At 34.4% G+C, this 15,554-nt stretch overlaps 3 protein-coding genes across 3 annotated transcripts; all 3 read left to right on the plus strand.

The window, feature by feature from the left end:
* LOC109130917 (stress response protein NST1-like) lies at positions 7,361–9,310 on the plus strand. Its single transcript, XM_019241025.1, has 5 exons — positions 7,361–7,644; positions 7,746–7,923; positions 8,057–8,176; positions 8,280–8,588; positions 8,738–9,310. The coding sequence occupies exons 1-5, from the start codon at positions 7,361–7,363 to the stop codon at positions 9,308–9,310; spliced, it is 1,464 nt and encodes a 487-aa protein (XP_019096570.1).
* LOC104778202 (caffeoylshikimate esterase) lies at positions 9,632–11,316 on the plus strand. Its single transcript, XM_010502592.2, has 3 exons — positions 9,632–10,045; positions 10,344–10,689; positions 10,840–11,316. Exons 1-3 carry the CDS (start codon positions 9,715–9,717, stop codon positions 11,150–11,152), a joined length of 990 nt encoding a protein of 329 aa, XP_010500894.1. The 5' UTR covers positions 9,632–9,714; the 3' UTR covers positions 11,153–11,316.
* Positions 13,421–15,173, plus strand: LOC104778201 (coleoptile phototropism protein 1-like). The gene is made up of 2 exons (XM_010502591.2): positions 13,421–14,233; positions 14,413–15,173. The coding sequence occupies exons 1-2, from the start codon at positions 13,481–13,483 to the stop codon at positions 15,016–15,018; spliced, it is 1,359 nt and encodes a 452-aa protein (XP_010500893.1). The 5' UTR covers positions 13,421–13,480; the 3' UTR covers positions 15,019–15,173.

Consider the following 15,554-nt stretch of genomic DNA (forward strand, 5'->3'; position numbering starts at 1 on the left):
CGAGATGATGAGGGGAACGAAACCGAATCTAAGGATTTTTGGTTATATCGCATACACAAGAACAGAAGCCGTGGAAAGAAAGAAATTAGATGACAGGTCGAGACTCTTAGTAAACCTAGGAACTGAGCCTGGATCAAAAGCCTATCGTTTGCTCGATCCAACTAGTAAACGAATCATTGTAAGTCGAGATGTTCGCTTTGATGAAAACAAAGGATGGGACTGGAAAAGAATAGGAACAGAGAAACTTGGTCACACTCCGAGTTTTTCTATTTCTGTTGGTGTTTTTGGAAATAGAGGTGTTCATCTGATCGAACACGAAACGGAAGAAGAAGATGGTGATCCAAAATTTGCAGAAACAGAGTCGAATAATGATCTTGTTAAAGAGGAAGATGGTGGTGAGTCGGATAATGAGGAACATGATGAACAACAGCAGCCGTTGGTAAGAAGATCTGCTAGACTTCGAGCAGAGCCAAAATATTTGGCTGATTATGTCACTCAAGATGAAGAACTAAAGCGTCTTTTGATGTCTATCAATGAAGAACCCTGAGATTTTAATGAAGCATCAAAGACAGAAGTATGGATAACAGCGTGTGAGGATGAACTGGCATCAATTGAGAAAAACAAGACTTGGAGTCTAGTTGATCTACCGTATGGAGTTAAGTCGATTGGTTTAAAATGGGTGTTCAAGATAAAAAGGAACTCTGATGGAAGAATAAACAAACACAAGGCCAGATTGGTGGCAAAAGGGTATGTTCAACGGTATAGGATTGATTATGATGAGGTCTTTGCACATGTGGCTCGCATGGAAACAATCCGGTTTATTATAAGTCACTCCGCTTCATATGGCTGGAAGATACACCATATGGATGTTAAGACAGCTTTTCTGAATGGAGAACTAAAAGAGGAAGTGTTTGTCACACAACCAGATGGTTTCTTGGTCAAGGGAAGTGAGAGGAAGGTATACAAGTTGCACAAAGCCCTTTATGGCTTAAAGCAAGCTCCTAGAGCTTGGAATGCTAAGATGCATATGACTCTCAAGGGTATGAAGTTTCATAGGTGCTCTAAGGAACCTTCACTATATTTTAACAATGAAGATGGAGAACTTCTTATAGTGGTGGTTTATGTAGATGACCTGCTTGTTACTGGTTCCTCACAATCTGCGATTTGCAAGTTTAAGGAGAAGATGGCGACTAAGTTTGAGATGAGTGATCTTGGGTTACTTACTTACTATCTTGGCATTGAGGTAAGACAGCTTGAATCAGGAATTGTGCTGAAACAAGAGAGGTATGCACTTAAAATATTGGAAGAGACTGGAATGAGTGAATGCAACCCTACTCAAGTACCAATGGACATGAACTTGAAGCTGTCAAAATCCCAGGTGAAAAACCCGTTGAAGGACTCGAGTATCGCAGAAGTATTGGTTGTCTCCGATACCTGCTACACACACGGCCTGATCTTGCTTACAGTATTGGAGTTTTAAGCAAGTACATGCAGGAGCCTAAGGAGTCTCAGAGAGCAAGCTTGAAGCAGGTTCTCAGGTATCTTTGAGGGACGTGTTCTTTTGGTCTTTTTTATAAACGAACGAACAAGATATGCTTTGTAGGTTACAGTGACAGCTCATATAGTGTGGACTTGGACGATGGCAAAAGTACCACAAGACATATGTTTTATCTCGGTGATTCACCAATTACTTGGTGTTCACAAAAACAAGAGATTGTAGCTTTGTCTTCTTGTGAGGTGGAGTTTATGGCCGCTACTGAAGCCGCTAAGCAAGCGATCTGGCTGCAAGAACTACTTGAAGAAGTAACTGATGAGAAAAGTGAGAGGGTGGTCATCCTGGTTGAAAACAAGTCGACGATTGGGCTTACTAAGAACCCGGTGTTTCACGGGCGTAGTAAGCACATCCACACTCGTTTTCACTTTATCCGTGAATGTGTCGAGAGAGAGCAAATGAGTGTTGAGCATGTTCCTGGGAGTGAGCAGAAAGCTGATATTCTGACTAAGGCTCTTGGGAGAATGAAGTTTAAAGAAATGAGAACTCTAATGGGAGTGTTTGATGTGAGTGAAGATGAGCTCAAGCTTAGAGGGGAGAATGTTGTTGTAAGCTTGAAGTAATTAGGAGATAAGGCCATATATATTTAGGAGAAATCTAAATATACATAAGGATAAGGTCAATTATATTTAGGAGAATCCAAAATATATATTTGGGAGTTATCCAATTGGGTTTTGGTTTTGTGTTTCCTATATAAGGAGGTGCTAGCTTGTGGCACAACTTATGTGTTTTTGAGCTTAAGATTTTGAGTATTTTCCTTAAGATTAATAAGAGATATATTCTTATTAAAGGACTTGTGTTCTATATTTGGTTTCTACAAAAGTGTGGAAGAGAAGGTCAATAGTATGATCATATTGGAGAGATTCAACAACATTAAATGATGTAGAGGCATAGTTTCCAGAAATTTGGTGGAAGTTATTCACCAAATTTTGGGTAAGTGATTAAATCAAGCATCAACGGTTACATATAATTGGATGCTTTCAGTTTTGATTTTTATTTAATTTTCTATAAACAAATCATTGTTACCAGATCTTCCCATGAGAAGCTTCTTATCGAATGTCAACACTATCCTTCGTAAGTAAATAGAACAAGTGTGCTGAAAAAAGAGATTGAAGAAGCAAATTAAAGAAGAAAAAATGAAGGAGGAGAGTCTGAAACCACGTGTTGCTCTGTATGTTCATTAATAGGTCATAGGTAAGCCTTTACCGATTCAAAGTTTTACAATTAGTACAATGTCATCCCTTGCCTTCTCTTTTTTTTTCCGTCTCAAGTCTGCAACTTCTTCTCATCAGTCATCAAAACATGGCTTCAACTTCAACTTTCAAATTTCAAAAAAAAAAAAAATCTAATATGGATAGTTAGTATGATGATGTTTTGGTTTATATGTAAATATAGATTTATATATAGATAGATTAATATTTTTATTTTATTTTATAACATATATTGTTAAAATTCTAGAAAAATATTTGTATCTAGATACAATATACATAAAATGATTTAATAAAAATAATTTAGTTAAAAACATAATTAAAACCACTAAAACATTTTCAACTCTAAATAAATGACTTTTTGGTTCATTCGTCCAGAAATAGTATATGGATACAATTATGTTTATTTTATAATTTGATATTTGTATCTAGATACAATATACATAAAATGACCAAAAAGTTATTTATTTAGCGTTAAAAATGTTTTAGTGGTTTTAATTATGTTTTTTTAACTAAATTATTTTTATTAAATTCAAAGAAACATCTAACATTTAAAATGAAATTATCTTGTTTTGGTAGGAAAACAAGATTTTGCGGTTTTGGAGGGAAAACATAATTGTACATTTTTGGCGGGAAAGCAAGATTTTGCGATTTTGGCGAGAAAACATAATTTTGTGTTTTTTTTTGCGGGAAAACATAGTTTTGTGTTTTTGGCGAGAAAATGAGTTTTTGCTAATTGGTTGGAAAACGTAATTTTACGTTTTTTGGCGGAAAAACGAGATTTTGCGGTTTTAGCGAGGAAACATAATTTTGTGTTATTTGTCCAAAAATAAGTTTTTTTTTGCGGTTTTGACAAGAAATGTAAATTATGTAATTTTGGATATTTCTGAATTTTTGTAGAGTTTCTTTGTTAAACTAAACAAATTAACATAAGTTTCATTAACTAGTAAAAAGGTAGAGTCAATAAATTTAACGATTATAAGAATATAATCTAACAAAATTAGCGCATTACTTAACCCGAAGCAATGTTGGAAACTTTTTTTGTTATTTTTGTTTACAGTTCATCATTGCTTTGACATTTTTCTGTAAAAAATAGTATCCAAAAAAAAAAAAATCTAATATGGATAGTTAGTATGATTATGTTTTAGTTTATGTGTAATTATAGATTTATATATAGATAGAATAATATTTTTATTTTATTTTATAACATATATTGTTAAAATTCTAGAAAAAATATGACTTGAGATTGGAGAAAGTAGTAGGGAGGTAAGTGGAGATAGTTGGAATTTATAAAGACCAATGGGGAAAGCGAATTTCATTACTTAAACGTATTTTAAATGTATTTTTTTTTGAACTGAATAAAATAAAATAAAAGTAACTATTGACGGATAATTTGAAAAATATCTTTCTATATGATACAGATACTGCTAGTAAATAAACTATTTGTTTTGCTCAAGGATAACAAGATGAGAAAATGTGAAAATTATATATTTAAAAGAAAATTGCATCATAAATATAATAAAGGAAAAAAGATGTATAGCTACATGATGTATCCGAGAATGCATAGTCACACATGCCACACATGCCAAGTATACTATTGTATAATCAACTACACGAAGTATATGTATTATATGAACACATGCATCAATTGCATGACGTTATGCGGTAAACACTATAAACATATAATCCTGTACATTGATTGACTGACTCCGGCGAAGACCAACGTTGACTCCAACGTTGACCAACAGTGACAAAAAGAATATATTTTAAATTTAGAAAATAATATGCAAAAGATTGAGTATACGACTCTTTACTCTAAAATTGGCATGGTAAATGTTATACAAAATTTTAGATACTCTTTACTTTAAAATTTACATACTCAAAATAACATATAAACAACAACAACGATATTCACAATATTTACTTTTAATATATAAAAGATAAAGATACAAAAAATTCATTTTAGCAAAACAATATATTTGATTTAAGGGTATGTTTGCAAAAGGGTATAGAATAAGAGTATTTTTGCAAATGCCTTTATATGATATCTTGAAAATATTTATCAGTGATTTTTATTTAAATATTAGTTTAGCTTTAAAATTGAAAATTAACTAAGTATAAGAATGTTAATTTACTTTTTAGAATTTTTTTTTTTAAGGTTTGGATTCTTTATTTTACATTTAGGATATAGTTTTGAGAAGTTAGGATTTAGTATTTGGAATTTAAGGCTTAGAATTTAGTTATTTTATATAAAGAAAAGGAGTATTTTTTAAAATGGATAACATAAAAGGGTATTTTTGAAAAATGACATAGGGAAAGAGGTATTTTTGAAAATCCTTCAAGAATGAATACATTAAAAATATATAAAAAATATTTAGATATTGAATATAATATTTTTTAATTAATAAAAACCATAAATGATTAAATATAGTAATTTCTTAGTTTTTATTTTAAATTTTAGAATTTTTTTTTGTCAACGCCGGAGTCAACACTGGTCTTCACCGGAATTAATCAATCAGTGTACCAGATTGTATGCCTATGATGTTGAACACATGACGTCATATAATTCATACATATGACCACGTAATATATATATTTCGTGTAGTTGAATATACAATAGTATACTTGGTATGTGTGACTATGTATTCATCTATACTTTATGTAGCTCGCCATCATTTTGACACATTTAATTTTAGAGTATAGTTTTTAAGGGTAGGGTTTAGTATTTAGAATTTAGGAGTTAGTTTTTAGTATTAGAACTTTAATTCAGTTATGTAGTATTTTTGGAAAAATTATATTTTAGTAGTATTTTTGGAAAAAATTGTGCTATTTTTGGAATAAAAGTATATTTTAGTGGTATTTATGATAATTGTCCATAAAAAACGTAGAAAGACTAAATTAATTTGTCTTTATCTTTGTAATATAAAAATTCTGAGCAATTACGATAAGATCAAATCATTGAGATAAAAAAGATTAGATTTTTCTTTTGTCTTATTCAAAATTTCCTGAATAAGGATTTTGTGAGTCGTATCATAACATGTGGATAGATTACTTTACATGTACACAAGTGACAAGGTTTAAGTAGGGAAACATCTCAGAAGCAAAATCAACCAAATTTATTCTTAGAAAGACATTTATTTTAATATCCTCAAACCTCTCAGTTAACTCCTGAGAGCAGATAGATCTCTGAGTGTCTCCTTACGACTTCCTCAGTGGTGGTGAATTGAAGTATGCTCCGCGCTAACCATATTCTCTGGTGGATTATATCAAATCCTCTGTTTTCAAAACAGAGTAAAGTCCCGCTGAGTGCCTTGTATTTGTTTCCAGTAGTACCTATAAACGTTTTGAAAAATATCATTGTTTCTTAATCTCATAAAAAAAATATAGGTTTTCTAAGAACAAGTGAACAAGTTGGATAATCAAAAATTCTTGCTTATATTCTGATTTTAATGTCTATAATGAAGTTGAAACAAAATTATAACAATTTGTTAACATAATGGAAGTAGACCACCTATGGTCCATAGAGATGTGAAACCTACTAACATTCTGTTGAATGAGTTTTTTCAAGAAAAACTAATCGATTTTGGACTCTCTAGATCTTCTCCGGTTGATGGTGAATCTTCTGTATCAACAACCGTTGCAGGAACACCTGGTTACTTAGACCCTGAGTGAGTAAAATCAACTAGTTATAATTAATAAAATATGAAATGTAATATCTTTTGTTAATATTTTTTTCAGGTACTATGAAACAAACTTTGCTAAGTGAGAAGACAGATGTGAATATCTTTGGGGTAATTTTGTTAGAAATCATCACAAACCAGCTTGTGATTAATTCAAACCGGGTGAAAGCGCATATTACAGAATGGGTTCGATTCATGCTCATGGAAGGGGACATAGGTAATATTATCGACCTGAAACTGATGGGAGAATTCCATACAAACGGTGTGTGGAAGGCGATGGAGTTGGCTTTGGCTTGTCTAAACCCTACCTCAATCCGTAGACCAACAATGACACATGTTGTGATGGAGATAAAAGAGTGTTTGGACTCTGAAATTGCCAGGAAACAAGGGAGTCAATAGATGTATTCAAAAGATTCTATTGAATTAAGCTTCTCTCCTACTTCTAGATTCTCACCTGGACCGAGGTGAATTGAGAGTAATCCATTGAACCCAATGATGTCTTATTGAATTTGAAGTCTTATGAACCAATGATTGTTTAAAGAATCCATTGAAGTGTTTAGTTATCTGGAACTGAAAACAAATTCTTATGAATCTAGGAAGCGGTTTCTTAGATAACAAGAAATCGATATCACAGTACTTCACAAGGCACAAGGTTGACCAAGATACCATATTTGTTTGATTTGCTTTGTTTTTCTTTAGTTTATTTTTGTCTTTTAAACTTTAAAGTGGTCAGAGAGATTTTCTCTTGGAACGATGATAGGAAAAGGAAACCATTTTTTTCTTTAGTTTCGTAGATATAATTTAGATTTAGGATTGGGTTGAATTATCCAAATAAAAAAATTATTAAAAAATAATATAATCATAATTATTCTATAAATCCCCATGCTAGCTGCCACGTAAAACACAAACTCATATTCATCATGTTTGAATTATTGTTCTCTCGTCGATGGCGAACAGCTTCCACATGCGAACAGTTGTTGCAACAGCTTCAATCTCGTCTTAAGCTACTCATAAGCAAGAAGCACGCATTATCAAGAGATCTACGTTCCGACATCGTTATCTTCATCCGATTCAATGACTTCATAAATGCTCTCCGTCGAACCGAACAACTCGTCCTCGTCAAGAACTCGGTTGTCGTATACGAATTGTTGCTTCGGTTCACTAAATTCATCATCCACCACATCCCCTACATTGCAAAACACAGGTTACATATACTATAATATTTTAATTTATTTCTCTCTTGGTTTTACTTTACTTGAAATACAAAAACATGCACTAATATATTATTCGATAATGAACATGCAGAAAATTGTCTAATGACAAGATTAACGAAGCAGTTTCGAGTCTTGTCTTTGCCTCCGCGAGTTGTGGACAAGAACTACGTGAACTGGTTAGTATTAAAGAGCTGTTTTCTCAACGTTATGGTCAAAGCTTTGTAACAAGTGCTCTTCAGCTCTGCCCTGGGAATCTTGTTAACCTCCAGGTTTCAACCCTTCTCAAACTTTTTTACATTNTTCAACCTTCTCAAACTTTTTTACATTCTTCTCTTTTTTTCTTTTGTTTATTTTTCTTTTGTCCGCATTAATTATAATCATTTGCAAATTTTTAACACACAGATGAAAGAAAATTTGTCTATACCTTCGGATACCGAAGGTGCCAAGACACTATTGGATGAAATAGCTAAGCAGTACTTAAAAGCATCGAGGCATAAATATACACATGAGATTAGTAAACAGGTAATGTAATTTATCTTGTTATTGGTCTAATAATTAAAGATTACTAGATATTGTTTTTTTCTTGGAATCACAATTTTGTTGGACTTGTGTGTGTGTAATTTAGGTGGATAAAAAGGAAGAGAAGAAAGTAATGGATTCGGACTTGAATTGGTTTTCGGATAAGCAATCACCACACAAAGTTTATAAATTTTGCCTCAAGGATTATGAAGAAGAGATAAGAAAGGAAGATAAATTATCGGAGGATGATTATATAGAAGAGGCTCAAGTGGGAAAAGATCAGAGAGTACTCAGATCTAGAGAGAGTAATGAAGAAGAGAGAAGAGCACCATCATCATCACTATTGGATGAAATAGCTATGGAGTTTAGTCACCGTTTAGAAGCATTCAAGTTTGAATATACACCTAATAAACAGGTAATGTTAAATTTCTCTTTATTGATCACTAGATATTTTTTTTTCTCTTTGAATCTTAATTTTTATTGGACTTGTGTGTGTGTGTTTAGGTGGATAAAGAGGAAGAGGAAGAGAAGAGATTAATGGCTTTGAATAGTTTCTTGGATAAGCAATCACCTGACGGAGCTTATAAATTCAGCCTCACGGATTTTGAAGAAGAGATAAGAAAGGAAGAGAGATCAATGGAGGATGATTATATAAAAGAGGCTCAAGTGGGAAAAGATCAAAGAGTATTCAGATTCAAAGAAAGAAGTGAAGAAAATAGAAGATCATCATCATCATCATCTTTATCATCAATAAAAGAGCTTTGTGACATGGAGAGTATAACGTATTACAAGACGCAAAAAAGGACTCATCAAAGAAGAAGAAGGTCATCAAAGAAGGAAGGACAAGAGGATAGACAAAAGGCAGTAACGAATCAACACGTTCATCATCCTGATTACGACCAGATGAAAAATAAGATTAAGGCCGTGAAGGCAAAAGAAGAGGAAGAACTACAAAAACTAGTTCAACCAAAGCTTCCTGATGAAGACCAGATGGTAAATCAGATTAAGGCCGTGAAGGCAAAAGAAGAAGAACAAGGAAGATTAGCTACTCGATACGTTCATCCTAAGCTTCCTGATTATGACCAACTTGTAGCATATTTTACAGACCTTAAAAAACAACATTGCATGAGTTGTTAACAAATATACGTCATACTCGAATTTTCATGAGTTTTGACTTGTTTTTGTAAAGATGTTCACATACTTATATAATACTTCTTTCTTTCTCCATTCAATTGTTTTTTTTATTTTTTATTTGAGATTCTTCTTTAGCTTAGTTCGTTTTTTACTTGATTTTCTCAATACATACACCACGAGCTATACTTTCCAACACTCAAAACACTTTGAATATAATTATAGATTGTCATCCAAGACAATAACTCCATCCATATTTGTTTTAAGTAAATTGTATTTTTTTTAATTGAAAAATTGTATGTAATAGGCATTTGCAGTAGCTGTCTTCGGTCTTCTATTGTCAATTTACCAACCCACAAACCAAAAAAAGGAAACCAAAAACAAAACAAAAAACATCAAAAGTCAAAACAATGCCGTCAGCAGCGACTTCAGCTCCGGCGACTACTCCGCCACCACCACCGAACTTTTGGGGAGACATGCCGGAGGAAGAATACTACATTTCACAAGGATTGCGTAACACCAAATTATACTTCGAGACACCCAACGGCAAGCTCTTCACTCAGAGCTTTTTACCGTTAGATGGTGAGATCAAAGGGACTGTGTATATGTCTCACGGCTACGGATCTGATTCTAGCTGGATGTTTCAGAAGATCTGTATCAGTTTCTCAACTTGGGGTTACGCTGTTTTCGCCGCCGATCTTCTTGGTCACGGCCGTTCCGATGGGATCCGCTGCTACATGGGTTCGCTCTCTATATATTTACTCTGTTTTGGAATCTTTGGGAATTCAAATTGTGATACACAAGTTAGAGACTTTAGGAGGAAGCATTGATGAAATTGCATGTAGAAGTTGGGATTTAGGAGCAAGAATTGAATTTGTTAACGTTTAGGCAAAAACAGAGAGGTTACTTGAAATTTTGAAGAAAAATTAGGGATTTGTGTAATTGATTTGTTAAATTTACTATCTTTCGTGTTACGCAAGACATTTTTATGGACATTGGTGATTAAAGATTGGACCTTTATTTGGTTTGAGTTCTTTAGGTGATATGGAGAAAGTTGCAGCAACATCATTAGCTTTCTTCAAGCATGTTCGTTTTAGTGATCCGTATAAGAATCTTCCGGCTTTTCTCTTTGGTGAGTCTATGGGAGGTCTTGTGACGCTTCTCATGTATTTTCAATCCGAACCTGATACTTGGACTGGATTGATCTTTACGGCTCCTCTCTTTGTTATCCCCGAGGATATGAAACCAAGCAGGCCTCACCTTTTTGCTTACGGTCTTCTCTTCGGTTTGGCTGATACGTGGGCGGCAATGCCGGATAATAAGATTGTTGGGAAGGCTATTAAGGACCCTGAAAAGCTTAAGATCATTGCATCTAACCCACAAAGGTACTATTTCGTGGTAGCAAACTGTTTTATTAGTAGTTTTGTGTTATAATCAGGGTGTCATCAAGTACTCAAAGTTTGAGACTTTTACATTTTATCCTCTAAATATCAATGTTTTGATCAATAAGAAGCTTGAAAAGTATTGCTCTGCAGATACACAGGGAAACCTAGAGTGGGAACGATGAGAGAGTTACTGAGGAAGACCCAATACGTTCAGGAGAACTTCGGGCGAGTTACTATTCCGGTATTTACGGCGCACGGGACAGCGGATGGAGTATCATGTCCTACATCGTCGAAGCTACTATATGAGAAGGCATCGAGCACTGATAAAACGTTGAAGATATATGAAGGGATGTACCATTCGCTGATTCAAGGAGAGCCTGACGAGAACGTTGAGATTGTGTTGAAGGATATGAGAGAGTGGATTGACGAAAGGGTCAAGAGGTATGGATCTAAAACCGCTTGAACAAAACCTACATTTGTGTGTTACAAGAACATGAAGAGAAATGTATATTGATGTTATGATCCATATAGTTGATTTGATTTGTTTTCTTGTCTGTTGTAATCTAAGACCAGGACTCTTGTGATGTAGTAAACTATATATATCATGGATTTGCAGACATTATACTATCATCTCTAAGTTATGGATTAGCCTATACAAGATTTGACATAAGGATCATCAGATCATGGAATCAACATAAACGTATAATTTGTTTTGTGAATCTTTTGCTTGTGGTTATGGTTGTGAATCTTGTGATTGCGAATTATTATAAACAACACAAGGGGGACTCCAAAAAAAATATAATCAAAACGGGACCATACCAGTATTGAATATTATGTAGGCTTCATCTTCGAAAGAGAAGATGTTTAAGTTTCTTTTGTCTACTTTTTTTTTAACTCTGTTTTTGTCTACACGTACATTATTGTCCTAGGGAATATATAAGACACGTCCACGTTCTCATCTTTGTACCTATTGATGTTATCATTTTATCTTTCTCTCTATCTCTATCTTCTCCTCAGCCTCTCAATCCTGTCCAACGGTAGGATTCTGTCACCAACCAGTCGTTTGGCCCATCTCATATCTTTTTTAGTCATGTAATCGTGTTGTTACCTGCTAAGACTTCCATGTTACGTCCTTCATCCCTTCAACTTGAATCATATTAAGTTTGTGGCTTTCATACATCTTTTTTAGTATACCACTTATATTATTTACGTTTTAAATTCTTGATTTCGTTATTTTTTCCATTAACAAAAAGATTTTACGTTTTCATAAAGTGATTCCAATCCAATGTATGAAGTCATTAATCTACTAAAACTACTTTGTATAAAGACATTTTGCAAGTACAACTTATTCATATGTTTCTGCTATATTGTATTTTTGCTATTCAAAACTGATATATGTGTCATCACCAAAATGTTTTTGTATAAATTTGGTAGAGGGAGACTTGAGTTTTATATGATGGCTTTAACCACCTACATTGTTGAAGTTATTACATGAAAAGCCACCTAGCGCTGACTGACATAACACATGAAGAATGTAGCATTTATTGATTTCAAGAGAGCTAGAGGAGAACGATGATGAGGGAAATAAGAGACTGGATGGATGAAAGGTTTAAGAACTAAGAAGTATGGATCCAACTAAAACCGCTTCAAACCTACATTTGTGTTACAAGAATATGAATAGAAATGTATACTGATATTATAATCCATGACTTTGTTTTGTGTCCTGATGTAATAACCTATATACAAGAGCTTACGAAAATCCCATTTTGTCATCTATAGGATGAGACAACGAGCATGGAGACAAAATTGAAAAGGTACAATCTTTTTGTTAATTTTTGGCTCTTGCGATGTGTGAGAACTGTAACACACGCGACAAGGTCATCGTATAATAGTTGCAATAGAACCATACAAATATAGAATACAATGTTAATGTGGTCCTTATCATAAAAATTGAAGAATCGAAGATGTTTAATTTAATATATCTTTTCTCTGATTTCCGTCTATATTTTTATCCTAGACACTATTAGGAACACGTCCATGTTCCCGCTTTTCTACGTTTTCCTTCTCTAAATTTATGTATCTTTTCTAAATATGCATTTTCTTTACATTTAGTACAGAAGATTTTGTCTTCCCCTTCATCACTATCTTCTTCTCAGCCTCTCATTCATGATGTCCAACGGTAGGATTATATCCTTCAAACAGCTATATATATGGCCCATCTGATCATCTCATATCAATGTTCCGTGTCGTTTAAATATTGCATTAACCATAGTTAAATCATATCGAGAAAACTAGCTTATTAAACATCTTGTAATTGTTTTAGTATAATTTGTTCATCTCAAAAATGTTTCCACAACCATATCGCTGTTCATGTGACATATACCACGAAAAGTTTCAGAAACAATTAAAGTATACTAGTTTGTTTTAAGTTGGTTGAGCGAGACAAATTTAAGGTTAACACAATTCCCAAAACTCAAAAATCATATAAAGTTTTGTGCCTTTCATGCATAATGAAAAATTCCAAAAAAATGAAAATCTCAAAAAAAAATTATTTGGATTTCTGAAATCTAAGTTGATTGTTTTTATAGGAAACGGCAAGAATTTGTTCTTTCCTTTGGAATTTTACCTTGGAGTCATGATGAGACGATGACGTTTCAATGTAAGACTTTTCAAGAAACTGAACAAACGTAAACTAAATTGCTTACACACTCTATAAAACTAAGTACAGTAACCCCACTTTTACACACACATACACTGCAATACTTCCACCGTGACAAAAACCAAAGACGACATGGTGGACAAAACATCTTCGCCGGAGTCTGCCACCATCTCCACCAAATCTCCGTCAAACTCCACCGGAAAAATAGAGTGTTCTTTGTTCGACGATGGTTGCATTCTTGACATTGATTATTTCGTTAACACCATCGCCGGAATCAAATCCAAAGGTGTTCGTCCTGATCTCATCGGCTCCATCATCGTTCATTACGCTTCCACGTGGCTCCCTGACCTCTCCGACGTAGTCCAAAACCCTGATGAGTCGCAACCGCAACAGCAATCAGAGAGCTTCTCTGTTACTGCCTTCGTGATGAAGAAACGTTTCTTAGTCGAAACACTAATAGGAATCATCCCACCGGAGAAAGATTCCGTTCCTTGTAACTTCCTCCTTCGTCTTCTCAGAACTGCCAACATGGTCGGAGCAGATTCAAATTACAAGTCGGAGCTCGAGGCTAAGATTTCATGGCAGCTTGACCAAGCTTCCCTCAAGGAGCTAATGATACCTTCGTTTAGTCACACTTGCGGGACATTGCTTGACGTTGAGCTCGTGACTCGGTTGGTTAAGAAATTTACGGGACTAGACAACGAAGGAGTCAAATCTGGTGCTTCCCTAGTTAAAGTGGCCAAGCTTGTGGACTCTTACTTAGCTGAAGCCGCTTTAGATGGCGATTTAAGCCTCCCGGAGTTTATTTCCCTCGCCGAGGCTCTCCCTTACCATGCTCGTGTAAATGAAGATGGGTTATACCGTGCAATCGACACTTATCTCAAGGTAAATATTAAGTTAAATGGGAAGCCTACTCAAAACGAATTGACAATGAGTAGATTGGTCCAATACCACATTTATGATTTATGTTGTGGGAATGGGATGTGAGAGTCCTAAGAGTAAAAATGTTAAAAACTTGATTTGTGTTGGGTTTGATTCAAAGGAAATTGGGTTTTATTGTTTAGGCACATCCTAAAGTGACAAAGCAAGAAAGGAAGATACTTTGTGGACTAATAGACAGCAAGAAGCTATCAATGGAAGCATCTCTTCACGCTGCACAGAACGATCGTTTACCGGTTAGAACTATTCTTCAAGTTTTGTTCTCTGAGCAGACAAAGCTGAGTCATCGAAACAACATTGACTGGAGTGGCTCGTCGTTCAGTGGTGTTAGGAGCAGCCCTAACCCTTCTGGTTCACACTATTCAGAGTCTGGTCCTGCGCGGTGCATGTCCAAACGTGAGATAAATGTTCAGCACGCAGAGATAAGAAGGTTGAGAGAGGATATGGCAAACCTGAAAAGTCAGTGTGAAGCGATGCAAACGCAGTTACATAAGCTGATTGAGAAGAAAGGTACGTGTACTAGTGGTAAGAAAGGGTTTTTTAGGTGGACGAAGTTGGGATTTAGGAGCGGTTTAAGTGTAAGCGTTGTGGAAAATACAAATGGTGATCAAGAGTTTGGTGGTAATGGAGAAGGTGAAGAGTTTGAGTATGTGACTCAAACTCCTGGTAATATAAAGACAAAGCTTGTTAAAGGAAGAACACCTTCTAGGTGGAGAAATTCTATGTCTTAATGAAAATTAAACAGTCTTTATCGTCTGTAGTTATTTCTATTGTTGTTGTTTTAGTCCTTGTTTGTTAAATCTAACTCTTCGTACATTTTTGTAAGCTCATATAATAAAGTCATATCGATGGCTTGTGGGTCAAGTTTCTTAAATGNCTTTGATCTCTCTAGCATTTTTTGGGTTCTTCTCTTCTCTTGTAATTGCTTCCTTCTCGGAGTTNAATCTTCACTGAAACTCTCTTAGATTCTTGTATATCTATGTAGTTTCTCTGTTATATCATCATCACCTACTAATTTCTTATCTTCGAAACCTAGAGGAGGTTTTCAGAACATTTTCTCTGGTTCTTTCACTGTCTCCAATTTCCCAATGCTGCCTCAGTGGCTATATGGGCCAAATATTTGGGCCCAAACGACAATATCAGCCCTCAAACTTATTTGTCGTTGAAATAAACCTACTTTTTCGTTTCTTTTCTTTTTTTTTATTATCAAAGGGCCTAATTGGCTAATTCTTCTAAATTTATGTATGTACGAATGAAATTGGGACTA

Source organism: Camelina sativa, chromosome 3 (genome assembly GCF_000633955.1).
Source record: "Camelina sativa cultivar DH55 chromosome 3, Cs, whole genome shotgun sequence".
In the NCBI taxonomy this organism is placed as follows: domain Eukaryota; kingdom Viridiplantae; phylum Streptophyta; class Magnoliopsida; order Brassicales; family Brassicaceae; genus Camelina; species Camelina sativa.

Excerpts from the sequence above, each read along its gene's own strand:
- LOC109130917 (XM_019241025.1), top strand. The coding sequence starts at position 7,361 with ATGTTTGAATTATTGTTCTCTCGTCGATGGCGAACAGCTTCCACATGC. Across the intron at positions 8,177-8,279 it reads CACATGAGATTAGTAAACAG|GTGGATAAAAAGGAAGAGAA; the intron begins GTAATGTAATTT and ends TGTGTAATTTAG. Across the intron at positions 8,589-8,737 it reads AATATACACCTAATAAACAG|CAATCACCTGACGGAGCTTA; the intron begins GTAATGTTAAAT and ends TTCTTGGATAAG.
- LOC104778202 (XM_010502592.2), top strand. The coding sequence starts at position 9,715 with ATGCCGTCAGCAGCGACTTCAGCTCCGGCGACTACTCCGCCACCACCA. Across the intron at positions 10,046-10,343 it reads TGGGATCCGCTGCTACATGG|GTGATATGGAGAAAGTTGCA; the intron begins GTTCGCTCTCTA and ends TGAGTTCTTTAG. Across the intron at positions 10,690-10,839 it reads ATTGCATCTAACCCACAAAG|ATACACAGGGAAACCTAGAG; the intron begins GTACTATTTCGT and ends ATTGCTCTGCAG.
- LOC104778201 (XM_010502591.2), top strand. The coding sequence starts at position 13,481 with ATGGTGGACAAAACATCTTCGCCGGAGTCTGCCACCATCTCCACCAAA. Across the intron at positions 14,234-14,412 it reads CAATCGACACTTATCTCAAG|GCACATCCTAAAGTGACAAA; the intron begins GTAAATATTAAG and ends TTTATTGTTTAG.